This window comes from Manis pentadactyla, chromosome 8 (assembly GCF_030020395.1).
Source record: "Manis pentadactyla isolate mManPen7 chromosome 8, mManPen7.hap1, whole genome shotgun sequence".
NCBI lineage: Eukaryota > Metazoa > Chordata > Mammalia > Pholidota > Manidae > Manis > Manis pentadactyla.
Window position 1 is genome coordinate 13181933 of NC_080026.1, and position 27157 is coordinate 13209089.

General features: G+C 40.1%; 1 protein-coding gene and 2 long non-coding RNA genes across 7 annotated transcripts in view; 2 read left to right on the forward strand and 1 right to left on the reverse strand.

Moving 5' to 3' along the window:
• The window catches only part of LOC118911699 (CD302 antigen), a 114313-nt gene that overhangs the window by 63478 nt on the left and 23678 nt on the right, over positions 1-27157 (forward strand). For 3 of the 5 annotated variants that reach the window (XM_057505539.1, XM_057505540.1, XM_036884037.2), the window contains exons 30-35: positions 812-1038; positions 2206-2374; positions 4572-4721; positions 6769-6891; positions 8467-8634; positions 10413-10591. In XM_057505539.1, coding sequence (XP_057361522.1) covers positions 812-1038; positions 2206-2374; positions 4572-4721; positions 6769-6891; positions 8467-8634; positions 10413-10591 — 1016 coding nt within the window. Of the gene's footprint in view, positions 1-811; positions 1039-2205; positions 2375-4571; positions 4722-6768; positions 6892-8466; positions 8635-10412; positions 10592-18607; positions 18789-27157 lie in introns of those variants that run through there. The other 2 variants (XM_036884040.2, XM_057505541.1) reach the window with 2 other exon arrangements.
• Positions 933-18769, reverse strand: LOC118911703 (uncharacterized). Its single transcript, XR_008998814.1, has 6 exons — positions 18634-18769; positions 17942-18310; positions 14503-14672; positions 13511-13671; positions 11242-11353; positions 933-1098 (listed from the first exon to the last, which is right to left on the reverse strand). It is a non-coding gene; the product is annotated as an uncharacterized LOC118911703 (long non-coding RNA).
• Positions 19178-26767, forward strand: LOC130684534 (uncharacterized). The gene is made up of 2 exons (XR_008998816.1): positions 19178-19266; positions 25218-26767. It is a non-coding gene; the product is annotated as an uncharacterized LOC130684534 (long non-coding RNA).

Below are 27157 nucleotides of genomic sequence, written 5' to 3' on the forward strand. Positions count from 1 at the left end.
AGGCATTAGGTAATGTTTGCACACTTTCTCCATTACGAAGTTACTCTCTTCCCTCTTTCCGTACTGTTCTCTTTGTAAGGAAGGCACCATCAGGCCACCAATTTACAGAGTGGGGAGTTATTTTCCGCCTTCCTCAGGGGAGAGTATCTACATAAATTACTTGTATTTCTACTGCACAGACATTTGCCTATTCTCCCCATTTTTAAATGTATTCAGTCATTTATTTATATCAATATGGGCTCATGGTTATTTATTTCATACTTGGGATTATAACACGGTATATACTACATTATTTAGTGTTTGGCTCAAAATGTTCCGGCTTTGGCTGTTGGGAGCTCTTTGGCTTGGCTCCTGAGTCCCTTTGAAATGCCCTCATCATGTGATTTTGTTTCTGTTGTTTGTTTGTTTGCTTATTTTTAGCTTACTTTCTGGTTATCTTATTTCTTTTTAGTCCTGATTTCACCTAACCTAAACTCTGGAAGTTTGATTTATTAAGCAGGCTTTCTGACTCCGTTAATGCTCCTCTAGTCAGTCACATGTATCCTAGTGGTTCATTGGTTTGCCCTCATTTCAGGTGTTGTTTTCTGTCCCCAACTAATAATGTGAACTACTTAATTGAAAGACAGTGTTTGTGCCTTTTAAAAAATCAACCGACAACTGTAATATTGAAGACCCTGTTATAAGTACCATGACAAAAGAAAAATAAAGTACACCTTGGCTTCCTTTATTAATGAGAAACTCAGATACCCAAAATACGTATTTTAAGTAATTTAAACTTTATCACTTAACACTTCTAATTTAAACATTATAGTTGACTACAAGGAGGAATATAATGCTACTCTGCCACAGTTCATTCCATATGAAGATGGTATTTATAATGTTATTCAGAAAAAGGTAACATGGTATGAAGCATTAAACATGTGTTCCCAAAGTGGAGGTCATTTAGCAAGTGTTCATGACCAAAATGGCCAGCTCTTTCTGGAAGATATCGTAAAGCGTGATGGATTTCCGCTGTGGATTGGGCTCTCAAGTCATGATGTAAGTCTCGTTATGTTTTCCAGAAACTTTCCAAATATGTCAGAGGTTTGGAAATTTGAGCTTAAAATTGTAATTCAAAGTATAACATCAGATTAAGTTCTAGGACTCAGTTGGCACAGCATATTGCTTTCTTATCTTTTCACAACATAGAACAAACAGAAAATTATATTTGTAGGGTACACTAGGGCAAAAGGCTGGGACTGCAGCTACCTTAGACACTGCCAGGTGACGCCAAAGGCCCAGGATCTCAACAACACCTCTGTCACCTATTTGGGGCAGACCAATCGGAAAGCTGGTGAAAAGGGAAGAATAGCACAGAATGAGAAAAACTTGAGTTTCCTCTGCTAGTGGTGGGTTTTCCATTGACATGTTGGGTGAGCATGAGCAAGTTACTCAACCTTTTTGCAGGCTTATTTCCTCATTTGTAAAATTGGGGTGATAATATTTTCCTTAATATAGAATTACAGTTAAGATTAACAAAGTTTATGTAAGGGGCCAAGTAAAAGTCTTAATGTTACGACAAATGAATGTATATTTTCTTCCCACTTTCCCCCTAGAAATTAGCACTGTTTGAGAATAATCTTCTGCTGGTAAACACATCTTTTGTGCCACTATTCAAATAATATTAATTAGTATATTTATGTACCTATAATACTGTCTGGTGTACAAGAAAATTAATGTCTATTGAGATTAGAATTGAAGGTCTAATTTAAATAATCTTTATAATAAAGTGGGGAAAATAGAAGAAAGGATAGCAAATTAGGATTACAGAATAAAGGAAAAATCAAAAGTAATCTCAAATGAGTTTCAGAATAATACGAAGGTTCAGATTGTAAATCTGTAATTGTTACAAATGAAAGCCATTTGTACATCATTAAATTTCAAATGTTATATAAACTCTTCCTTAAAATATATATAAATCTGGAGACAGAGTATAGTAACTGTCTCTAAATTTAAAGTGTTATTTAAATAGTGCCAGAGCAAATGTCTCAAATTAATGCATCAATAGTAAGTACCTGATTTTACAAACAAGTGAGGACCTACAACATTTGTAAGCAAATAATTAACACTCTATTCCAAGATATCTTAAAGTATGTATGTTTTTCTTAATGTTGTTTGTGAAGTCATACATGTGGATACTGGTTCTCTCTCTTATGCCTAAAACAGGGAAGTGAATCAAGTTTTGAATGGTCTGATGGCAGTGCATTTGACTACCTCCCATGGAAAGATGATAAATCTGCTGGAAACTGTGTTGTTGTGGATCCAAAGGGTATTTGGAAACACGAAATGTGCACGACTGTCAAGGATGGTGCTCTTTGTTATAAACCAACAAAGCGTAAGACTTGATTTTGAATAACTATATATTTTCTAAATTGTGACACTTGTTTTATGCACATGATTGAATATTTAGAGGTTTTAAATTAAGGTTTATTCACAAATCCTATCAAAATAATTTTGATACTTTGTGAAGAGAAGCAAATACCGTATACCCATTCAGGAAATTTGTTCCCAGAGATTTTCAGTTGTTATATCACTAGGTAAGTTCCACTCTAGAATTTGCAAATTTTAATTTCACTTAGCAATGTATTTCAAAAGCTGAGATGCTCCTTTTGAGAAAGGATTCCACAACACATAAATTTGGGAAATACATCAGGTGATTTACCATATTGATGGCTCTGAGAGTTTCTTTAGTAAAGAAATCCGTTTACTTTATGTAACTTAGCATTTTCCAAACTTACATGATCCTTAAGATCTAAGTAAAGAGTCCTTGCATCAGGAGCTGGATTTGCGGGGCATCCCTAATGGATGGACCTTGAAGAAGAACACAGGGACTTAAACCATCCAGGTGCTGGATAGGCTAAGAGACAGTGGCAGGTTAGGTCTCTGAAGCTTCTGGTTCTCAGTGTTGCCATGTTTCCTGCTCCAAGAATCATCAAGAGAAGATCCAACATTTGGAATTGGACAGATTCAGCAAAAGAAAATATGAAAACCTTATCTAGGAAAACAAGTGAATAGAAAAGGGGGAATGATAGATACAAAGAATGAGGAATAAAGACACGATCAAGGACTGACATCTCAGTTGTTAGGTATGGAAAATTAATCTTCTGGAAAAACAATTGGAATACATGAGGAATATGATAAGGCATGCAGAAATGGAAGGCACATCACGGGATGGAGGAGAAGGTCAACACAATCAAACACAAACTCAGTGCTGTGCTGGGCTGAATTCATGTCCACCCACAACCTCACAATGTGACCTTATTTAGAAATAGTCTTCGCAGATATAATTAGTTAAGATGAGGTTATGCTTGATTAGGACGGGCCTCAATCCAATGACAAGTATCATTATAAGAGGAGAAACACTGACACAAACAGAGGATGAAGACCTTTTGATGACAGAGACAGGACTGCAGTGATGCAAGCTGCAAGCCGAGGACTGCCAGCAGCCACCCGACACTGTGAGATGCGCAGGAAACATACTGGCCCTCAGAGCCCCCAACAGGAACCAGTCCTGCTGACAGCTTTTTTTTTCCCCCTGACTTCTGGCCTCCAGAACTGTGAGAGAATAAATTTCTGTTGTTTTAAGCCACTCACTTTGTGGGAATTTACTATGTCAGCCCTGAGAAACAAATACAAGAACAAACTTTAAAAACTAGGTCTTCACAAAAAGAAAATAGCAAGCTTGATGAGGATGTGAAGAAACAAGCACATTTCTTATCCTTGTTTGTGGGAATATGAAGTGGTCTGTAGCCATGTGAACAATGGTATGGTAATTCCTAAAAAAATTTAACTTAGAACTACCATACTATCCATCAGTTCCACTTCTGGGTATATACCCAAAAGAAGTAAAAGTAGGGATTTGAGCAGATAATTGTACAACCACGTTCACAGTAGCAGCATTATTTGCAATATCCAAAAGGTAGAAGCGACCCATGTTGTCCCCTGCAGACAAATGGGTAAGTGAAATCTAGTATGTACATACTATAGAATGTTTATTCAGCCTTAACACAGGAAGGATTTCTCACGCATAATACAACATGAATGAACCTTGAAGACATGCGAAGTGAAGTGAAGTCGGTCACAAAGAGACAAATACTATGTGATTCCACTTTGTAAACAAATGGCCGAAGTTTCACTTGTGGGGATGATTTTTAAAAGTAGTTCTTTTGATGGCAAGTTAACACAAAGGAATCCAAGGAAAGAAGGAATTCACATTATTATTTCAAAGTAGTTATAGGCCTGCCCAAACTATCTTTGCTTCTTTTTTTATTCTTCTTTTTCTATTCTGCTTTCTAATTGTTTTTATTTTAATCTAAATGCATCTGAGAGGGCTAAGGATTTTCTTCTACTTTTTAAGTTTTAAAAAAGTATCCCAAAAAGCTAATTACAATGTAGACCTTGAAATATGGGCTGTCGCTTTCTCTGTTGTGTATATTGAGCTTCCACACCTTTAGATAGGGACATTAAATTATATTTTAAAATTCAGTCGTTTTTTCTGTGCATTTTTACAGTTATGTCTAACATTTTTACAGCTAAAAAGGTGTCCTCTCATTTGTACTCATCAAGATGTCCAGCAATAAAAGGGAATGAGTCACAGTGGGTCCGGTACAAGGACCACTGTTATGCATCTGACCAGGCATTACACAGTTTCTCAGAAGCCACACAGTTCTGTTCAAAACTTGGTGAGTTGAAATTGCTTTTCTTTGACTCAACAATTTAATCATTGGAACTTTTCTTAAGGAAATAATTTGAAAACATGATTATATTTTTAAAGCATTCACTGTTTGTAATATAGCATTATAGCCTAAATGCCCAGTCATGGGAAATGGTTAGTATTTTATAACATATGAGCTCAGTGGAATATTGGAATAGCCATTAATAATGATCACTTGGGGAATAAGTACATGGGAAATAAAAGTAAGTGGGAAGAAATTGAATAAAAAATTGCTAAGTGAACCATGAGGTGAAAATACCGACAGATGAAACTGTGTTAAATATATCTAGATATGCCTAGGTGAAGGGATTAAGAGGTAAATTTTTTATAAAGTTGGTTAAGTAGTAAATACAAAATTATAGATTTTCCATTACTTAGTAATTAGTAAGTAAGGTTGGCCTGAACAGGGTAACAAAAATCAAAGGAGTCAGGTTGTTCATCCGTTCCGCAGCCTCTGCGCACCACAAGGAACAGGACTTTGTCTCCAGATTTAACTGTTGTAGAAAGAGCAGCAATAATAGGGTCTCTCCCTTATAAATCCGGCCTACAGTCAAACTGTGGAATGACTTCTAGGGAGACCACCTAGAGTACTTCAAAGACCTGCATCCTTGGGTAGCAATTTAGCCAGGCAGATGGCATTTCTCTCATTTATTTTGCTGTTGAGATACTTGACTGATTTAAAAATATCCTTAAGGCTCAACTACAAAATGGGTACTTTTATGTGAGAACTGTTGTGTGCTAGACATGTATACATATATATACACATGATGGGGACTATTGTGAGCTATAGATGTATTCTGAAAGTCTGAAGCCTCTTGGTCCTAAAGAAGAAAACAGAGAGGTTTACTGTCATTGTAATGTGGGGGTTAAATACTTTAGCTTTAGAGGCAGACAGGTCTGGGTTCATATCACAGCTCCCACACTTACAAGATGAGTAACAACTACTATTGTTTCTCTTTTCTCATTTCAACAGTGAGCATGAAAATAATACTTATGTCAAAAGTTGGGTAAAGGTTGGGTTGTTGTAGGAACGAATGACATGAGATAATGTAGGTAAATGGAGCACGATGCCCTGCACAGAGCATTCACATTGATTACTAGTAGAAAGGCTGAGATTGACTTTCTAGTTCTATAACTGGCTAGCTGTGTCAACCTGGCTGGTTTACTTAATCTCCTTGAGCCTCAGTTTCTTCATCTGTAAAACAGCGATAATACCTTCCCCAACAGGATTAACTAATATTAAACAAAGTCACACAGAAAGCACTGGGACATCCTATGAAGGAATAAAGGTTTTCCTTTGCCCTTCTTAAAACAGACCCCCACCCACCCCCACAACACAAGTGATGCTTTAGTTCAGATATGGACAGACTAGTTGCTGTTGCAGACTGCTCAGTTCCACTTAGGACTGATTTCCAAACCTATTATTATTTTATCTCTATCTCTTGCTTGAGGCTGGTGATAACACTATTTTCTCTGTGTGTTTAGGGCAACCTGTCAAACTTCAGAAACACTCATTCAGTGCCATACCATATATAGGAACTTACAATGGGCATGACCAAGAACGCTTAAGTATAAAATATTAAGAGGAAGGCTAATGCTCCCCAGTATCCCAAACCTATTTGCTTTTACTTTCATTCTAACAGAAGCAAATTTAAGCTGAGCTGTTATTCAGAAATGGTTGTTGAGGTGAATGTGCTGAAAATCTGAAGGGGGACACATCTATCTATTGTCACATGCCCCATTCCTTGTGACTAGCTGTTCATACACAAAGGTCTCACTGGTTAGGCAGTTCCCAGGTCAAAAAATATAACCAGTAAACATTTTTTAAAAATGTAAATTTTCAATATACACAGTTTCAATCTAGAAATATTTCTTTTTTGGAAAGCTCCTAATGCTACACTTGAAAAAAATCTGACATCGATATCAGATTTTAAAAGCATTCTATGTGTAAAGCTTGAATTTCTCACTTCCCTAGTTGCATAAAGCTAATCACTTGGGGGTTTGTTTTCCAACAGATGATTCTGCAACTATTGTGACTATAGAGGGTGAGGATGAGAATAAATTCGTGAGTAGACTGATGAGGGAAAATAACAATATTACCATGAGAGTCTGGCTTGGATTATCTCAACAGTCTGCCGGTAAGGGACATACTTGTGTGTACAGCGTGCAAAGAGAGTTGTAACTTGCCCTAAATTCCAGGTCAGCCTTGCTAAAGAATGTCAAGTGGTGGCTAAATCAAATGTTTCTTGATGATGAATAAGCTAGGTCTGCTGGTTGTTTTAGAGGCTTACAAATTTGTAATGAATGAGTGAGTGACATATTAGTAATGATGGAAAGCAATAATGAAATAGAAGTCAGGTTAAATCAACTGGAGTTCTTCTAAAAGCTTAAGTTACTTGGATCAACAGGACGCTTTTCCGCCTGCTACGGTGTGTAGTAGCAGAGAACCCGTGGCTTACTGCCCTTTTAGAAACCCAGGGTCTGCCACCTGTTTTTGCAGCTTGTAACTGTTATTCAGAAAGTTCTCTTGTTGTTCTCTTCCCTCTTGGAACATTTTTACCATAGAGCAAAATTAAGTCTTAAAGTGACTTTTTTTCAAACTGGATTAGTAAAATTGCAGAAAATTGATTCAAAAAGATTTGTGGAAGAACTTTTCAATGAGACATAATAGTAATAGGGTTTGACAAAGCAAAACAGAATGAACAAACAGCAGTAGACGCATAGACACTGAGAAGTGACTAGTGGTTACCATGGAGGAGGGGTTGGGGTGGGCGGGTGGATGGGGAAGGGTGAGGGTGATAAAGGGCACAAAAATTCTCAGTCATAATATAAGTTGGTCCCAGAGATAGAAGTACAGTATGGAGAATATAGCCAATGGTTCTGTAATATCCTTCTATGTTGACAAATAGTAACTAATCTAGTGGGGATAAGGATTTAATAATATGGGTAACTATTAAACCACTGTGTTGTATATTTGAAACCAATAAAAGATTGTATATCAATGACACCTCAATAAAAAAATAAAAATAAAACAAGAAAAAATAAATAATAGGGTTTGAGTGAACTTGGAATTGATAAGAATGATGAATTAAGAGTACAAATTTAATAGAACAATAGGAAGTGTTTCACACTTATGCAAAGTTGAATTCTAAATAATTGAAATAAATGTGCATTCCAATATATCAAGTACTTGTCAAAAAGTGAATGGATTAAAAACCGGCCATCTAGATGAATTATAAATCGTGTTCACACTGCCACCACAAGGTGGTGGTGCCTCAGATGGAAAACAAAAATTGAGCCTTGGTGGGTAGACCCTCCTGGACCCTTCCTCCCCAACCAGCGCATCTTTACTGAGTTTTTTAAATTGGGGGGCAAAGGAGGGAGGTACAGGCCTTTAGAAATCTATCCCTCACATGATAAATGTGCAAGCATTCTGCACTTTAGTTAAAACATCACATTCTGTATCAGTGCTGCTAGGACTTTCTGCAAAGATAAAAAAAGTTCTGGATCTGAGCCGTTTGATACTGAGCATTTGAAATGGGACAAGTGTAACTGAAGAACTGATTTTTAAATTTCCTCAATTCTAATAAATTTCCTTTTAAAAAGCGGGCACAGCACAGTTCTAAGTAAACGGATTGTCTGAGCTGCTTGCTTTTTTTCCCCTCAGTAACTTTGTGGCAATAAATATAGTTATACTTAATTTCTTTCTTCAGGTCAGTCTTGGAATTGGTTAGATGGATCAAAAGTGACATTTGTCAAATGGGCAAATAAAAGTAAGAGTGATCACGGAAAATGTAGCATTTTATTAGCCTCAAATGAAACTTGGATAAAAGCTGAATGTTCACAGGGCTACGGAAGAGTTGTCTGCAAAGTTTCTCTGAGTAAGTACAGACTCTGACTGTCCTTAAGGAATGTTTTTGCAGAAGAGGTCAGGAAATACATGTACAATTCAATTATGTGCCAGGTTTTGTACTTGGTCCTAAAGGATTTAGTCTTTAAGGTATATCGAAAAGTCCTGATCAAGTCATAGAGGTTTTCTCACTTGGGAACATCAATTGTAAGAGACTACAAGTGCGTGAGATGTCTAGGACTCCCAGATGAAACTACTAAACAATCCGAACTTTGTATAGATCTTCTCTAAGAAAAATGAAAGCCGCCAGAGTATTGAGGAGGTCATTTCTTTAAAATGTTCTTAAGAAGAATTTTATTCTATAGTTTGAATATGGAAAAGCTCCAAGGTCTAATTCTATAGTTAACCTTTTTTCTCCTTGTCTCTGTAAAACCCATGATTAACTGAACAACAGAAGAAAACTGGATTTAATTACTTAAAATGTCCTGGGTATCAGCATGAAATCAAAATCTGACCTTACGTTTCATTAGGAAGGGACACATAAAATTACCATAAAAATCTTAATAACTGCATTTCTAGAAAAAGAGCTCTACATTTTTCCTCAGCAACATGTTTAAAGATCTAGCATACAAATGCCCATTTTGGTATACAAATATGAAAGATAAAACCCGAGTTCTAGGTGATCAGTGTCTATATATTTGTACATTGACTCAGCAGATACTTAAGAGTGTCTGCTCTGTGTCACACCCTGCTCTGTGAGCTGGGGTGCACCTGTGAACAAGGCAGATAACATACCTGTCCTCACATCCCTTACGACCCAATGGAGGGAGACAGATAATATGTTACCAAGCAGGTCAATTTGTAAAAGAGAGGAAAATATCAAATCGTTATTAACTCTATGTGATCAAGTCGAGGGGGATGGCTGCATTAGATTAGTTTGTCAGAGAAGACGGCTAAGACCAGGAGACGTAGAAGGCGAGATGTGAAAGGCCAGCAGCAAGGAGCAGGGAAAGGGCAAACTGGGCGGAGGAACCATTTGGAGGGAATAAGGCTGAGCACTCGGGGAAGAGACGGAAGGTAGGCAAGTACCACCACCTAGGGCTCTGGAAGCAAGTGTCACGAATTTGGGTTCTACTCTTAGTGGAATGGAAAGCAACAGAAAGATTCTGAGGGTGGGTGAGAGCAGGGTTAGAGTGGTGTCAAGCAAGAGTGCTGTTTAGGCATGCAGAGCTGTCCCTATGGAGATGAGATACCCATACTCTGCCTAGTATGCAACTGGACTTACGAGGGAGAAGGGAGCTCAGCACAGAGATGGTATATAAAGCCATGGGGCAGAATGAGTCCACCTGGGCAGTAGGCAGAGAAGGAATAGCGAGGAACTAAGTGAGGTCATCCTAAAGACTTAAATTGTCTTCAAGCAAATATTTACTTGGCCCTTAGTAGGTCAAACACAAAAATGTACAACTTTTAGCAATTGGCTATCGAAGTAGTGTAGTGTATTGGGAGTGGTAGCCTCAGAAGGATTATGGGAAGGGAAAGTGAGAATAATGAAGGTGCTTTAATTTCTTTGGAAGAAAATTGCTATAGCAATGAAGAGGATTTGAATGAAAAGGAAAACGGTTAAATTTTAAAAGAAAGCACCTAAGTGATGATGAGTTTGAGTTCTGCGTTAATGCGATGAAACAATCAGGTACTTTATTGTATCTAATTTGTACAGGGTTTATAAATGTGACACACAACCTAGTGTGTAATATCATTAAGATCACTTTTGTATTCTCTCCTCCAATGCCAAACCTTGCCCTGCTCTAGGCCCCGATTACAGAGGAATCGGCATCGCCTTTGCCATGCTAAGCTTGGTAGCCCTCATCTGCGGACTGATTTGGGTCCTCTTCCAAAGGAACCATTTGCACTGGCCAGGCTTCTCTTCAGTTCGATATGCACAAGGAATGGATGAAGATGAGATTATGCTTCCATCTTTCCAAGACTAAATTCTTCTGAAAGTTTGCTGATTTGCACTAATGTCTTAGGAAAAATGAGCCATGAAAATTTTTTCCAGTGTCAGTATTTACTCTTCCAAAGTAGAAGTCTTGAGTATTTTTTCAGTTGTTTAATTGCTGTGCTGGTCTCCATGGTGAATTACCCACAAAATGCCATGTTTATAACTCTACTTAAGAGAATGGAGGGGACCTGAAGCGGGAACTAAAGTCCCAATTATTTGTATGGTAATAAGTTTAATGTGCATTTCGCTGTAAAATGTAGTTAGTAGCTAGGATATGTATTTTTTAATGGCATTTTAACAGAACTTCTTAGAAAATTTAAATTGTCATGCTACTAGATCACAAATCTACCTTTAAATTTTTGAGAACATCCAGCCAAATGGAAATTAGTACCTCATGGTAAAAACACAACTGTAAATATGAACATTGTTTTAAAATAGTAATTTGTAGCATTAGTGGAAATAACATATGAAAGAAACAATGAGACATGCTGATTTTTTACACAGCAAAATGCCTCTTGGCAAGATTCTTTTCATACTATTTGAAAGATATTTCATACCAAAATTATTTAAATGCAAATGTTTTGTTCTATTCATAGTTATTCATAAAACAATGCCTTTTAAAGAAGATTTAGTACTTACCATTTTTCTGAAGTGTGGGAACGTTATTGTTCGATTCATCAGATAGCTTGTAGCTGTTTCTTGTCTTTTCTTATGTGCAAAATATAACTGTTTCTTTCTTAAAGGGAATCAGCTAAGGATAAGAATTTTTGAAAATTTCACAACTTATATTCTTCATGTGGCATGTTAACTTTTGATTAAGAATTTTTTATTACTTTGTTACATTTTTATTTGAGGTAAAGAAAAAAGGGTCTGTAAAGGAAATTGCATACTTTTCAGTTGTAAAAAGTGAAAATTTTACAATGAAATGCTAAACCTTGTGATTACTAGTGAAATATTTAAAATTTTGAATAATTAAGGAAACACTCTTTCGTGGTTATCACTTTAAGTTTTACCACCTAGAATATAATCTTAGTAATAGCCAGCACTGGACATGAGGAATATTTTATTCAGTGTTTAACTTATATTTGTACTTTAGAATATTTTTGTATAAAATCCACAAATTTATTTTAAAATTTAGAGTGTTTATACTATGATAAAGTTGTAAATAATTTTCTCACATAGTTTTAGCATAGTCAAAACCTATAGTACAGTGGTCCTGAAATATTTTTTTTTATTGAATGTGTTAGACTCTTGCTCTATGATCGGTACAATTTTAGTTTTAAGACTTTCTTCAGAAAACTAAATCAACTTGATGGGAAAAGTGCAGATATATATAGTAATGACACAATAAAGTTGTTTTCTTTAATTTTATATGTAAAAGTGTTGGGGGACAGAGTTGTTTTTGGTTTTGTTTTTTTAATCCAAGACTTTCCAAATGTCCATACTCTTTGATCCTGTAATTTTACCTGGAGACTGTATCTTAAATAAACATTCCCTACAATGTTTTAAGTGAAAGTTCATCATTACTTTGTAATGGAAAACTATTGGAAGCAACTGGGAAAGTCATGTTGAAATCTTTAGGTAAACTATACTATGTACACCTAGAGGACTCTAACACATAGATGCAAATACCAATCGAGGGTCATTCTACTACACCCCAGGCCTGTATTCTGTGAAATATCAATTCATAAAAATCAAAAGTGTTGTTGATCCTTATTCAAAAAAAAAAAAATCTCTAGATTGGGAGTTATTATATTAGGCAATAGTGTGACAAAAAATAAAGTGTCCAGCTATTGTAAAGCAAGGCATCCTTAAGATTTTGTGTGCATTTTTTAAAGGAATAAATGTAATCATTCCTGCATCCCTGAATATTTTATTTTAGTCTCTTTTTCAGATTTCACTTTCTCAGCGTGTCTTTTAACTATCGGATTGGCAGAAATTACATCTACTGTCCACTTATTTTTTGTGCTCCCCTCAAGAGATCCTATTCACCACCTCCTGCCCCAAAACATTCATCAACCACTCCTAAATTAATAGTTCAAAGATTCAGTTCCTGTTCTAACTCCCGCGGGATAATCTAGCCACATGACCAGGACTGCTGTATCACGTTCCTTTCCCCATTGCCACCTGCTCCAGATGGCTCAGAGGATCGGAAGACAGCCTTGTCCAATCTTCCTTAACTAATCCAACCCCGACATGTGGTCTGACAAAATGATCTCTCAAAACCAGGTACCTAAAAAAGAAAGCAAATATACCTAATGATCAGATGTAGAGGACAAATACAGAAATGATACCAATCATATACTTTTTCTCCCCTTGCTCCCCAAACAGCATGTTCCTCTCCTTGATCCCAAGGCAAGATATCTTCAGCATCTGGACCCTCTCCCCTGCAAATGGCTGATGAAGTGTTGGTAACCCCCATCCCTGACCCAACAGCTGAATTTATGCTAGGGAAAATCAGAGATTCAGATTTATTTATCTTCGGTTCATTTAATCCAAAACCTTCATGGAGAAATGAAGACCTAATTGCTATTAGTTTCACAACTTTATCTTGCTTAAGAAGGCAAATTTTAACTGGATCTCAAAAGAGAAATTTTTTTTTTTTTACTAGACCTCTTGATCTATACAAAGTTACCTCTGGTTCCTGCATATTCTAAATTAAAACATTCTCACAATATCTGCACTATACTAAAAATTTTAGTATACATGTATTCTCTTTTTTCCAAGCTCAATTAATCATAGGCTGAATTTTAGAAATTTGTTTTCCATTCCTCCCCCCAGTTCTTCCTATGTTCTCTTTCAATTAACATAAAGACACCATACCCCTTGCCTCCCCAGCTAGAAACTCAGAATTCATACTCAAATCCTCTCTTTCTCATCTCCCCAATCCAACAATTCTGTGCTTTACCTCCGGCTTCCCACAGAGTAGCTATCTCCATTGCCAGATGTCTTCATTCAGGCCTTTCTCTTTTTTTCTCCCTGGATTATTTGTACAGCCTCTTCTTCATTGGTCTTCCTCATCAGCCTTTTCTCTTCATTCCTTTTTCCTCACTCCTGGGCCTGTGGGAGCTGAAATACACACAGGAGGACTCACCACTGTTTTGGTCTAAAGTTACCTAGGGCTAAGTATCTCAGACCAAAAAGGAACTCATCAATGCCCACCCCAGGAACCTTCCCCAAGAACCTAGTGTGGACTGATGATTAGTCCTGAGAAGTCCTAGCGTTTTGGTTCCCTGGCCAAATACCCTTTTCATACAGGGGATGCCCCAATTCAAGGAGCAGAGTCAGAATTGCTCCAATCGCTAAACAACAGTCAGATAAGATTGGATCCCAGGAATCAGGAAAACATTGGTGATCTTAGCAAGCTGAAATGCAATAGAGTGACCAGAATCCAGATGGGATTGAACTGAAAAGTGCAAGGGAAATTAGGAAACAGGGAGCATGAAAATTTGGGAAGTCTGGTGTAGATGGAAAGAAGAGGGGTTGAGCGAGAGGAAGAAGGAAGGGTCAAAGGCTTTTTTCCCAAAGGAGGGGGAAAGAGGTTCACAGGTTTAGAAAATGAGGGGAAAGAAAGCAAAACTAAAAACCAGACACAGAGAAGATGATGCAGGGGAGAAGAAGGGAGTCCTTGTGGAGAAGGTGGGATGAGAGGGGCAGTTCTAAGTCCCCGGAAAGATGAACTAGGTTTGGATGGGGTGGGGGAAGCATGCCCTCCTCTCTGAGGCCACAAGAGGAAGACCTGCATGACAACGATGGGGACAGTAGACAAGTATTTGAAGATTTTTGTCTAGATCTGATGGCCCGCACTTTCCTGTTGAGTAGAAGGTGAGGTCTTTTACTTTGAAACACAGGTATCAAATTGGGTCTCAGCTTGAAGAGAGTAATAAGAAACTAAAATACCTGATGAGCAGAGTGGAAGAGGACAGTGACCAAGACAAAAACAAAAAGGACTGCAGAGAGGCACACCGGGCCCGCATGAAGTTAACGTCCTTGTAGCAACAACCATCCGGAGAAGTGACTGTTTCCTCGACCTGTCCTCAGTCACTTGAGTAAAGTTGAGCAAAGGGAGTCTGTGAAGAAAAAATAAGAGACCCTAGCCTCAAAACACTGAAAATAGAACTGCCATCCAATCCAACAGTCCCATTTCTGGGTATATATTCAAAGGAAATGAGAACAGGCTCTTGAAGAGATGTCTGCGCCCCCATGCTCACTGCAGCATTTTTGCAGTGGCCAAGACATGGAAGCAACCTAAGTGTCCATCAGCGGATGAATGGATAAGGAAGATACGTCATATATATACACACAATGGAATGTTATTCAGCTATGAGAAAGAAGCAAACTGCCATTTGTGACTACATGGATGCATCTTGAGAGCATGATGCTAAGTGAAATAAGTCATCATTGGAAGAAAAAATGTTGTTTGTAACTGTGTATGGTCATGGATGTTAACCAGACTTACTGTGGTGATCACTTCACAGCATATACAAATACCGAGTCATTACGTTGCATACCTGAAACTAATATAATGCTATATGTCAATTACCTCTCAAAAAAAAAGTCAGAGAAAGACAATTACTGTATGATACCATTAATGTGTGGAGTCTAAAAAAGGTAAACTCATAGAATACAGTGGAGGTTAGTAGGGGCGGGGGGTGGGGGAAATGCAGAGATGTTGGACAAAGGGTACAAACTTGCAGTCCTAAGATGGATAAGTTCTGGGGAGCTAATGCATGCATGGTGATTATAGTTAAAACTGCACTGTATACTTGAAAGTTGCTAAGAGAGTAGATCTTAAATCTCACCACAAAAAAAGAAGTAATTAAGTGATGGGATGGAGGTGTTAGCTAATGCTATGGTAGTAATCATTTTGCATTATGTGTATCAAATCAATGTGTTGTACACTTTAAACTTGCACAATGATATATGCTAGTTATATCTCAGCAAAGCTGGAAAAAATTTTAATTGTAAAAAAGGAAAAAAAAGAAAGAAAGCGACACCAGGTTCAGAGTTGGCCAGTGGACACAACAGAGGAACAAGTGGAGGTGCAGCCTCCAGGCTGGATGGAGAAGGAAGACATAAGAGGCCTGGAAAAATGAGGCCAAGGGACTGGAGTCTGGAATGAGCTCTAAAAGAAGGCAAATTAGGGTGAGAGAGAGAAGGAAAAATATATTCAATGTGATTGGAAAGTAGGACATCATAGCAAGAGATTTTAATGAAGTATCACTTTAGCCCACACAGAGGCATTAAGTAGTCTGTTTTGTCATATTGACATAAAGAAATGAGGAAGTGTGCGCTAGAGTTAGCAGTACAAAAAATATGCCTTTCCTTCGTTCGAATAATTTAGATACAAAACACTGTTGAAATGGGTTACTTCCTACATAGATCGATTTGTTAGGATGCCAGTGGTTTTGTAAATCTAACCATGATTGAAAATTAGTTTAATGCAAACCTATATTGAGAAAACATATTTTGGTGCCTAATGTGGGGGTGGAGAGAACTTTTTCAATTGCATGGTTGCATAGAACTGTTCATTTTACTTGCATAGTTAGCAGGATAGAAGAGTCCAGAATCAGGATGTTTGACCATTTAAACATAGTGTGCCTTTGGAATGATTTATTTTGGGTTTGGGTTTAGTGTATAAATGGATTATTGATAAGGTGAGAAAAATGGAAATAAATTGAAGAAGACCTAGGTACTTTGGCAAAGGGGCTGAGCCTGGAATGGGCGTAGAGTCCTGCAGAAGAAGACCTGGGCTCTGGTTCAATTTATGGCATTCACTGTACACCCATGGGTAACTCATGTCCCTTATTTAAGCCTCTTTTCCTTATCAGTAAATCAAGATGGTCCCTACCACCTGTAACACTCTGACTCCTCACAGACCTTTGGTTAGATTTCCTTGGTGCAATCACTTCATTTCAGACTGGACTATCAAAGGCATGGAAAGGATTAGAAAGGGTTAGAAAGGGTTACACTTGATTTTTTTTTAGAATAGACTTTAATTTTTGAGTTTTAAGTTTATAAAAAAATTGAGCAGAAAGTACAGAGTTCCCATAGACCTCCTTACCTTTCCCCTATTATCAGCACCTTGCATTAGTGTAATACATTTGTTAAAACTAATAATCCAATATTGATACATTACTAACCAAAGTCCACAGTTTTCATTATATTGTGCATTCGCTGGGTTTTGACAAACGTGTAATGATACGTATGATACGTATCTACCATTACGTTATCATACAGAATAGTTTCATTGCCCTATAAGGCCTCTGAGCTCCACCTAGTCATATCTTCCTCACTCCCCAACCCCTGGTGACCACAGATCATTTTACTATCCCCATAGTTTTGCGTTTTCCAAAATTCATATAGCTGGACTCTTATAGTATGTAACCTTTCAGATTGGCTTTTTCCAGTTGACAATCCATATTAAGGTTTCTCCATGTCTTTTCATGGCTTGATAGTTCTTTTTAGCACTGAATATTATTCCTTTGCATGGGTGTACCACCGTTTATTCATTCAGCTATTGAAGGGCGTTGGTTGTACTCAGGCTTCGGCAATTATGAATAAAGCTGCTATACAAATCCTTGTGCAGCTTTTGTGTGTACGTACATTTTCAACTTGTTCAGACAAATACCAAGAAGGACTATCACTGAACTGTATGGTAAGAGTAGATTTAGTTTTGTAAGAAGCTGCCAAACTGTCTTCAAAAGTGACTGCACCATTTCACATCCCATCCCAGGAATGAGTAAGAGTTCCTTTTGTCCCACATCTTCATCAGCATTTGGCTGTTGGCAGTGTTTGGGATCTTAGCTATTCTAATAGGTGTGTAGTGGTATCTTATTTTTGTTTTAATATGCAATATGCTATTGAGCATGTTTTCATATACTTTTTTGTCATCTGCGTATCTTCTTTGGTGAGGTGTTTATTCAGATCATTTTTACATTTTTTAAAATTGAGTTGTGTTTTTGTTGAGTTTAGACTTGATTTTAAAGCATTCTTTTGCTAATGACATTAGGCTGTGTCAGAGCTTACTGGGCCCTGGTTTGGGCATTGTGCTGTCTGGTTCCAGTCCCCTCAACTGTCAAGTTACACTTGCATAGTTTATAAATACATTATAGCAAGCATAATTTTGCTGTTTGGTTCTAGCTCAAGGTATGGGCACAGTCCTTCCAAGGGCTGTGCAAGCATAGTTTAAAGGCCTTTAATCTCAGAGCTGGTAATAGAAAAGTTGTGAAAGGGCCATAGTACACCAGAAAGAGCCTTTGAAAGCGTTTCTGGCCATCAGATCGAAAAGAGAAACCTGGCAGACACCCCTCACCTTAACAGATTAAAGTTAACATACCTGTGAGGAGACGCCCTGTGAGCACATCACTTCTTTGATATTCTTGCCAAAAAAAGGATAACCGGAATCCTGTTCTTCCAATCTTCCAGAAGAGGGAACATCAGACAAGCCGAAACTGCAGGACATTCCACAACCCTCTGGCCGGCGCTCCTCAGCGGTGTCGGGATAGCTGACGACGCTGACGGCCTGAGCCACCTTCCCACATTAAAGGAGAAGAAGGCGGCGTGACTGCCGGCGCGATGTAGGCTCCCGGGCTGGGCGTTAGCCTAGAAAACGAACATCAGAGGCAAGATTGGCCACCTGCGCTGAGGGCTGTAGAGGGGTCAACAGGCCCGCGCCAGCGCTACTCTCGGGGCTTTGCTCCCTGTGCTTGAGATACACACGATGTTAATATTTAGGGAAGCTGGCTGAAAAGTCACGGAAATTCTTTGTTTTGTTTTTGCTGCACTTTTGATAGTCATACGTTATTTCAGTTCAAACGAAAAGTTGTAAAAATCCAAAAAAATAAAAAAAGATTCCAGAAGGCCGCGCGAGATTGGAATCAAGCCGCCCGGGTCAGCTGTGGGCTGACCGTCCCCTCCTCCCCCCCGCCGTCCTCCCCTCGGTCCCCCGGGTTCCCTTCCCCCCTCCTCCCCTCCGTCCCGCCCCCCTCCCCCCTTCCCCCCTTCCCCCCTTCCCCCCGCCGCCCCCACCTCCGCCCGTCCCCGCCCGGGCCCGCGGGAGGGAGGCGTCGGCGGCTCCGCACTTCCGAGAAGGGCCGCGCCGGGCGTCCGCGCCGCCGTCATGCCCGGGGCCGCGCTGCCCGCGGTCCTGCTGCCGCTGCTGGGCCTCGCCGCCGCCGTCGCGGGTAAGTTGCCCCCTCGCCGCGCCGCCTCCCGCGCCGCCGCCCCGGCCCGGCGCACGCCCGCACCCCGCACCGCGCGCGGGCGGCCCTGCGCGGCCGCGTCCCGCCCGGGCATCCCGCCGCCACCTGCTCGCGCGCCCCGCGGGCCCCCGTGTCTGCGCAGCCCGCCGTGCAGCGCGCTGCGGTCCGGCCCCTGACCGCCTCCCTCGGCCCCGCGCCCGCGAGGTCCGCGCAGTCGCCGCCGCGGGAGGGGCCCCCGCGCCGGGCTACCCGGGCGGAGCGCGGAGGGTCTCGGGCCGCACGACGAGCAGAGGGTCGGGGCCACTTGGGGCCGAAACGAGACGCGGGGACGTTGGCTGCGGGGGTTTCGCCCGCTGCGGGCGGCGCGGGTTTGCTGGGAGGAAGCTGGCCCTCTTCTGCGGGTGGCGTTGCTTGTCCACCTGGTTGGCGTGCAAGTTGTTGCAACAAGATAACAGTTCAAGTAAGCCCTGGGTGGAAGTGGGACGTGAACGGACGATTCCACTCACGTCGTGTGATTTAAAAATCTTTTAAGTCTAGTCTGTTGTTGTGCAAGTGACATGTGAAGAAATCACACCATTTAGTCAGTCACTTCCAAAATGACTCCTGAGGAAAATAAGACAATCCTATTGAATGGGCGTGGGGTTTTTTGTTTTTGTTGTTTTAAACAAGGGTTCCATACAAGCATGTCAAAAATGATGGGGAATCCTTTGGAGGGAAGACTTCCACCCCAAAACACTATTAATTGAACAGTTCCAGGAATTGAAGAGCAAAATAAACAAGAACTAAGTGAACACTTGTGTGGGTTTGAAAAAGATTATGCAAGAGTTGTTTTTTTTCCTGAAAATTTCTGCCATTTTTAAAGTTCTTACTGGAAGCCTGCTGACAGGCAGGAATATTTTCAAGGATCTCAGTGTTGGAGAGAGCAGCGAAGTAAGCAGCTCAGAACTTGGTTACAGACTCAAAGCTGCTTTTCTGAAAGCTTTTGTGGTGGAGCATTTATGACCAGTTATGCCATCTGCTGCCTGTGGAGGAGCAGAAACAAGATGTGCCAATTTTCACATGGTTCAGACTGAGCACTCAGTTTTGTCTAAGACAAGGCTGGACTGGAGATTCCTGGGAAGGCTGGACTGTTTTGAGTCCTCCTTGTGCGCTTCATTAGCTTTGCCAGAAGCATCTAAATGCCTGTTAGCCCACCCTCCTGACTGCCATGCTTTCATATGTCAGGAGAATCAAAAAATACTTCTCTGGTCAGATTAAAAAAAAAAAATCCATTTCTAGATTTAGATACTATCTCTTCTTCAGAGAAGCTTTTTGGATCTGCAGGAGAGGACAAGCTATCTTTTGAACGTTTTGTTCTTTTTCTTTTTATAAGTCCCGTATGGTTACATAGGCTTTTCAGGAGCTTAGCAAGTGTATGTTGAATAAATTAATGCTATTAATTAATCAACTTCTCTCAGACTGGAGGCTTTAAGGATTTAGAAAAAGCATGAGCTTTGGGGTTATTACAGACTTGTGGGGCCTTGATCATTTTACCCAACTCAATGCACACCAGTAAAATGGAGCTAACACCCCATAGGGCCATGGCACGCGTTGAGGGAGAACGCTATGTCTCTGCCTGTATCAGGCATGGTAAGTCTTGGTTTCCTTCCCTCTGTTGTCTTCAGACAAGTTGAAGGGTAATTACTGCAATTTGAAAGCATCCTGAGCACCACTTTTTGTGTGTTGGATATTTATGGTTACTGAACACTGCACATACAGGTTGATGATACAAGGCTGAAGAACTGTGTATGTTTTTCATTGTAATACTTCACAAATCTCATATCTAGACAGGATCAAGAATCACAGTCAGCTTGTAACTAAGTCAAGAAAGAGTTTTGCAAGGTTGCCACAGAATCAGCTGCATGTCAAGATCTTAACAGAAAAGCTCCTGTGGTATTACATAAAGTGTAAAAGTAATGTTGAAATGGAAATCATTGTTAGTGACCTCTTGTTTTGGAGTTTATTAATGCAAATGATCTTATTCTTAGTTATTATCTTGAAAATCACAGTGAACAAAACATTCTTTAAATTCCTGGGTGAGGTTCTGTGGCATGCCTCTGAAAAAGTTCTTCTGAAATGGTGCTTTTTGCACATAGTAGATAATCAGGGATGTTTATTGGGTCAGTGATTTCCCATGGTGCGCCTGAGATGGGTGAATATAAGCATGTGGGGAGTAAATCCTCATTCTGTGGTCAGGATCTAGATGACTGACTTTGAATTTCCATAGGCTGCCAGTCCTAGATGAGGGGCCCCTGCCTTCCTCTCTGATGCCCTCGCTTACCATCCTTCCTGCCATTCACTCTGATTATCTACCCTGACTGGTCCTTCTGCCCTATACCACCCTCCCCTTCCCTAGTCTTGGCATGGCTGCCTCCACCTCTATCATGTAGATCTCTGTTCGTATGTCACCTCCTTGGGTCTTCCCTGAGCACCCCACATTCTCTGTCACATCCCCATGTTTTATCTTCTTCAAAGTATTTAATACTATCTGAATGCATCTTGTTTATTCAGTGCCTTCTTGCTTGTTGCTCAGAAGGAAGCTACGTAACAGCAGAGACTTTACCGCCTTGTGAATTTTGTTTTGTGTCTGTACTTTATTCTAATTTAAAATAAAAGGCCAAAAAATTTAGATGCATGATCTAAAAAGTAGGGGAAGCTAATAGGATTGCAGTTTCTCTCACATCATTTTCCCTCTGCCGTGAATTCATCTCATAATTGCATTCATAACTTTAAATCATCTTAACCTATTGATGTGACTTTTTCTGTCCCTTGTGGAGGGCACAGTGATGTTTCAGGGGAAATTTTCTCAGATATATTTCTGTAAATTTTGAAGGGTTAATAAATGTGTTTTTTTTCTTCCAATGAAAATGTGAAATTACAATTAGGTATTATTTCAGGATTTCTGTCATTGTTGGGAAGCTTTTAAAAATGTGCTTATGCTTGAAAACTAGTTTTGCAACAGGGTTATAGTCCACATTTCTTTTATAATTCATGACAGCTCTTTGGCAAAGGGACCGGAGGGGAGAAGATGGAGGTGGATGTCTTGGAAGCTGGTTCGGAAGGGATGGTGTGGGAAGGGGATGGAGAGTCCGAGGGGCTCGATTTCTCTGTGGTGCAGGGAGAGCTTGCAGCCCAGGGCGTGGCCACAGGCCCTCCCTACTCGTCAGTGACCTGGAGCCCCACTCTCTCCTCCGCACAGAATGAACAGCTCCTTTTCTTCTGCTCTGTCTGCCCAGTGGCCCTCGAGAAGGTAACTGACTGCAACTCATATCTTACTAGGAGAGGGACAAAGTTCTTCCTATTGACAAGGAAAAAAAAAAGTCTTTGCATTTCTTTGATTAACATGAACACCAAGTATATGTCCCAAGGATCACTTCCTCTTATACTGTCCCTGATTGTTTAAGAAATGAAATTTTAAGGGGACAGAGAGTTCTGTTAGAATTGTCTGGCAGTGCAAAATATTCCTGTGAACATGCCATTTTGTTCTTTTAGTGTGTGGTAATTTTAGGCGGAGGATGCATGTGGAGACTTTTGGAGTTAAGGATAAGCTTTTAAATTCACCAGACTCCTAAATCTCTGTACATATTAAATGAGTAGAATTATAAAATTTTGAAATCCACAAAGTGTCATTTTGGTGCATTAATACAACCTATTTTTTCAAGACTACTGTGCAAGAGATATAGTTATTGAAATACATTTTTATAGAAAATATTATAGCACCTGCCAATGAAAACTTATGGCAGTATGTTGAGGCCGGTTTTTAATTACAACAGAATCATTGCAAAGGTACTTAGCATTAAAGCAGACTTAGCCTTCTGCTCTTGAAGCGCCTGAAACTCAACAACTTTCCTCACAGGAGGTCTCCAGCTTCTCTGAACGCTGTTCTTTGAGTAAAAACACGTCTCTTGCAGAGTGGGTACAGTTTGTTTCTGGGGTGCACCTCCGGCCTGTAGCGTGAGAAGAAGGGTTCACGCTGACTGAACTGCAGTCCCTGCAAATGCCGTGGACCCTGAGGGCAGTTGCAAGTTTTGAGGAAGTGAACAGTTTCTTTTCTGTTTTCTGCCTGTAGTTTTTGGGGTTTCTTTGGGGGGGGCAGCTATCTTACCATGTATTGCTTATTTAATTATTCAGTAAGGACCTTTGAGTCGCTACAGCCCTTCTCCCCCTCCTCCTCACTCCTGTTTCAGGGGCCTGTTTGCTCTCCCCTGTCTGACCTCAGCTCCTTCACACATTTTTTTTTTTTGGTGTCATTAATCTACAATTACATGAAGAACATTATGTTTACTAGGCTCCCCCCTTCACCAAGTCCCCTCCTCACACCCCATTACAGTCACTGTCCATCAGTGTAGTGAGATGCTGTAAAATCACTACTTGTCTTCTCTGTGTTGCGCAGCCCTCCCCGTGCCCCCCCCCACACTATACATGCTAATCGTAATGCCCCCTTTCTACTCCCCCCCTTCTCCCTCCCTTCCCACCCATCCTCCCCAGTCCCTTTCCCTTTGGTAACTGTTAGTCCTTTCTTGGGTCCTTCACACATTTTTTATCTGTCATCTTTGTAGTGAGATCCTTCTTGAAGCCTTTCTAAAATGGCAACTCTGACTCCCGCCCTCTACTCAGGATCTTGTTTCTGTTTTAACTTCTCTCTGTAGTTCTTGTCCTTGTGGTCACTAGTCTGCAAGACGGCCTGGTGATTCTTGCCCTCTGGTATTCACGCTCTTGGGTAGCTCACCTCCGCACTGAATTGGGCTGATATAATAACCAATAGGATACTGCGGAAATAATGGAGTGTTGACTCCCAAGGTTGGATCATAAAAGACATTTGCACCTTGCACTCCTACCTTGTTCTCATTTAAATCACTTGCTCTCAGGGAAGCCAACTGCCATGTCCTAAGGACCCTCAGGCAGTCCTGTGGAGAAGTCCACATGTGAGGAACCAGCCTCCTACCCACATATTATAGCACCTGCCAATGAAAACTTATGGCAGTATGTTGAGGCCAGTTATTCTTAAGGGTACAGTTCGATTTAAGACATGGTCACTGTTGTCATGCAATTAACAGTCCAGTTGGGAAAACAGGAAAAGATTCAGATAACTTGCCAACAGAGCAGGATCATGTCACGGCATTTGCAGGGACTGCAGTTCAGTCAGCATGAACCCTTCTTCTCACGCTACAGGCCAGAGGTGCACCCCAGAAACAAACTGTACCCACTCTGCAAGAGATGTGTTTTTACTCAAAGAACAGCGTTCAGAGAGGCTGGAGATCTCCTGTGAGCCTGCCCCGAGATAGGTACAGTTAAATCATCCCCATTTTACAAATAAGGAGGCTGGGGCCCAGGAAGGTTAAGTAACATAGCCAGGATCATGCAGTCAGGCCAGCCTTTTCTCCACAGCCTACTGTGCTTAGTGAGAACCCTGCAGTGACCCACTGCTCTGCACACTATCTTGTGTTATGCACAAGACACCATGATAGTTATTCTTAAGGGTACAGTTCGATTTAAGACATGGTCGCTGTTGTCATGCAATTAACAGTCCAGTTGGGAAAACAGGACAAGATTCAGATAACTTGCCAGCAGAGCAGGATTGATCAGAGCTATATAAATGTGTGCTTGTTGTCAAAGGGTAGCGTGGCCCCCTTTCCAAAAAGAATGTCTACCTGTGGTTCTTAGGAGCTGGTCCCATGGATTGTGCCATATTATCCTTACCACCCTAGCCACCACTAATCGAAATAGAAATAATTTCCTAAATCAAAGTATGTCTGCTTTAGGCAGGGACGCAGCCCAAGTGGGGACGGTATAAGAACCCTAAGAGGACTATTTGGAGACAGTATCCTTAGCTTTGTTATTACTCCATGTGTCCTTACAGCGGTTCTCTCTCATTAGAGATAAGCTGCGCAGGTCTTTAGGAACCAGAAAAGGCCCTGCACACAGTGTGTCGTGCAGAGTCCTGCAGAAGATCAGAGGAGTGAGAGCTTACAGAAAGGGGAGGGCTGTGCTTCGTGGGGAATTGGCACATGTGCTCACAATGATACAAAAATACACCTTAGTCAATCGATGATTTTGAGGTCAGTTATACTTTACAAAGCCTTTTATAAAGCATAAGAACTACAAGTGTACAAAGAATTTGTAAATTTTACTTTATTTGGTATTGACTATATTTTTGTGTGCTTAATAGACATGCTTTATTCCATGTAAACAGTATTTCAAAAATTGACATTTTTGTATTCTTGTGTTATTATCAGTTGAAAACACTGTGTGTAGCTTTAACTAGAAATAATATGAGACCATTTCTCAACTTGTGGTTCAAGAACTTCCAGTGATTTACAAAGGTGGGTCAGGTGTCATCAAACATGGTACCGTAGTCTGTTTCCATTTCAGTTTTTCAAAAAATTCTCTAAGGCTAAAGAAAAAGCAACAGAAGAAACCAGAAGAAAGTCAGAAAACAGAAAAAAAGAACAAAATCAAAATTTGCTAATCAGGGTATCAGTTCTTGTGACTTTCAATATGAGTTTCATGTCTATCATGTCTTAATATGTGAAACATTCTCTGGTGGGCGGAGGGGTGGGAGGGGGAGACCTGCCCGGTTCCCTCACGTGAGTATCTGACTCCTCACCAGGTGCCTCGCATTGTGCTTTTCATGGCGTTCCTTCTGTCTGGAATTTCTTGCTCTTTTTTCTTTTCTGCATGGCAGACTCATTTATCCTGTGAGTTGTAGCTCAAATACTGCTTCCCTTTTGAAATGTCCCCTTACTCTATGAATTATTTACTCTTTCTTCTGTAGCCTTGCAGCATTTTCCCTATCTTACCTTTATGATATGTGTGTGTGTGTGACTCTCCCACCACACTGAGCACTGACCAGTGTGCCTGACACACACAAGTTGCTCAGCAGATGTTTGTTGGGTGGATGATGGATACATGGACCAATAATCATTGATGACTTGTTGAAAAGTGAAAGGAGGAATTCTGCTTCTGTCTGTAACTGAGTGGGAGACGTGCCCCCATTAAGACCCAGAAAATCCAGAAAAAAATTCCCTAAGAATCATATTTGCAGGCATGAGAGGACCGACCGTTCAGGCAGTTTGTTTAGGTGAGCCTCACACTCCGTGCTACTTTTCCCCTTAGGAGAGTTGCCAAAATTTTAAGCAGCTAAAAGAGAGCAGAGTTTTTGGCAGTTTCCTGGAGTTAAGGAGACAAAAATTTGAGTTTTAACTTGCCAAGGAGGAGGGGTTATATAGTCATGAACATCCCAACCTGCAGTCAGGATCCATGGACACGGCCTCCCCGAGGTGCAGCACCCCCTGTGCTGAGCTCAGTCCCTGACTGTATTCATCTTCAGGACTCCAGCTGCCTACCAGAGTCCTTTCTCAAGGAGAATGACATCATCTAAAGCCCCTACTGTTTTTCCTACACAGTGTCTGGTATTTGATAAAAAAGAAACCTACCAGGCATACCAAGAAATAGGCCAGTGGGAGAAACCAACAAAAGTAGGCCACAAGTGACCCAGAAATTAAAGTTATCAGAAAGGGACTTAAAAATAACTTAGTTCAAGCATATAGATAGTAAGATTGAGAATTTTGCCAGAGACCCAGAATCTATAAAAATATAAAGAAATTAAAATTCTGTAACTAAAAAATATCACTGACATTATTAACTCAATAGGTGGGTTTAACAGTGGATTTGTTAAAACTGAGGAGTAGAGTAGTAAATTAGAAAGGACATGATTTTAGTGTGGAGAGCTGAAAGTATTAAAAATATAGAAAAGAGCAAAGAGAACATATGGGACATAGTGAAAAACCTAATACATATGTAATTTGAGTCCCATAAAGGAAGAGGGAGAAAACCGAGTAGAAACATTATTTGGAATGATAATAGCCAAGAACTTTACAAAAGTGACCAATGAAAATAAGCTACAGATTAAATAAGTACACTGAATTATTAGTAGGATTAAAAAAAAAAATACTAGGCATACCACTGTCAAACTGCCAAAAACCAAAGACAAAGAAAATCTTGAAAGCAGCCAGAAAGACCAACAATTGGACTGACAGCTGATTTCTTACTAGGAATGATGGAAGCCAAAACAATAAAATTACACCTTAAGTGAAAAATAAGCTGCCATTCTAGAATTCTATTATTTGTAAAAATATCTTCCAGACATGAAGGCTGTATAAAGACATTATAGAAAATGAAGAACTGAGGGAGTTTGTAGTAGGCCTGTACTTAAGGACACACCAAAGAGATTTCTTCAAGCAAATGGAAAATAACAACAGGTAATAACACAGAAATGGAAGAAGGAAAAAAGAGGGAGAAGGACCAAGACG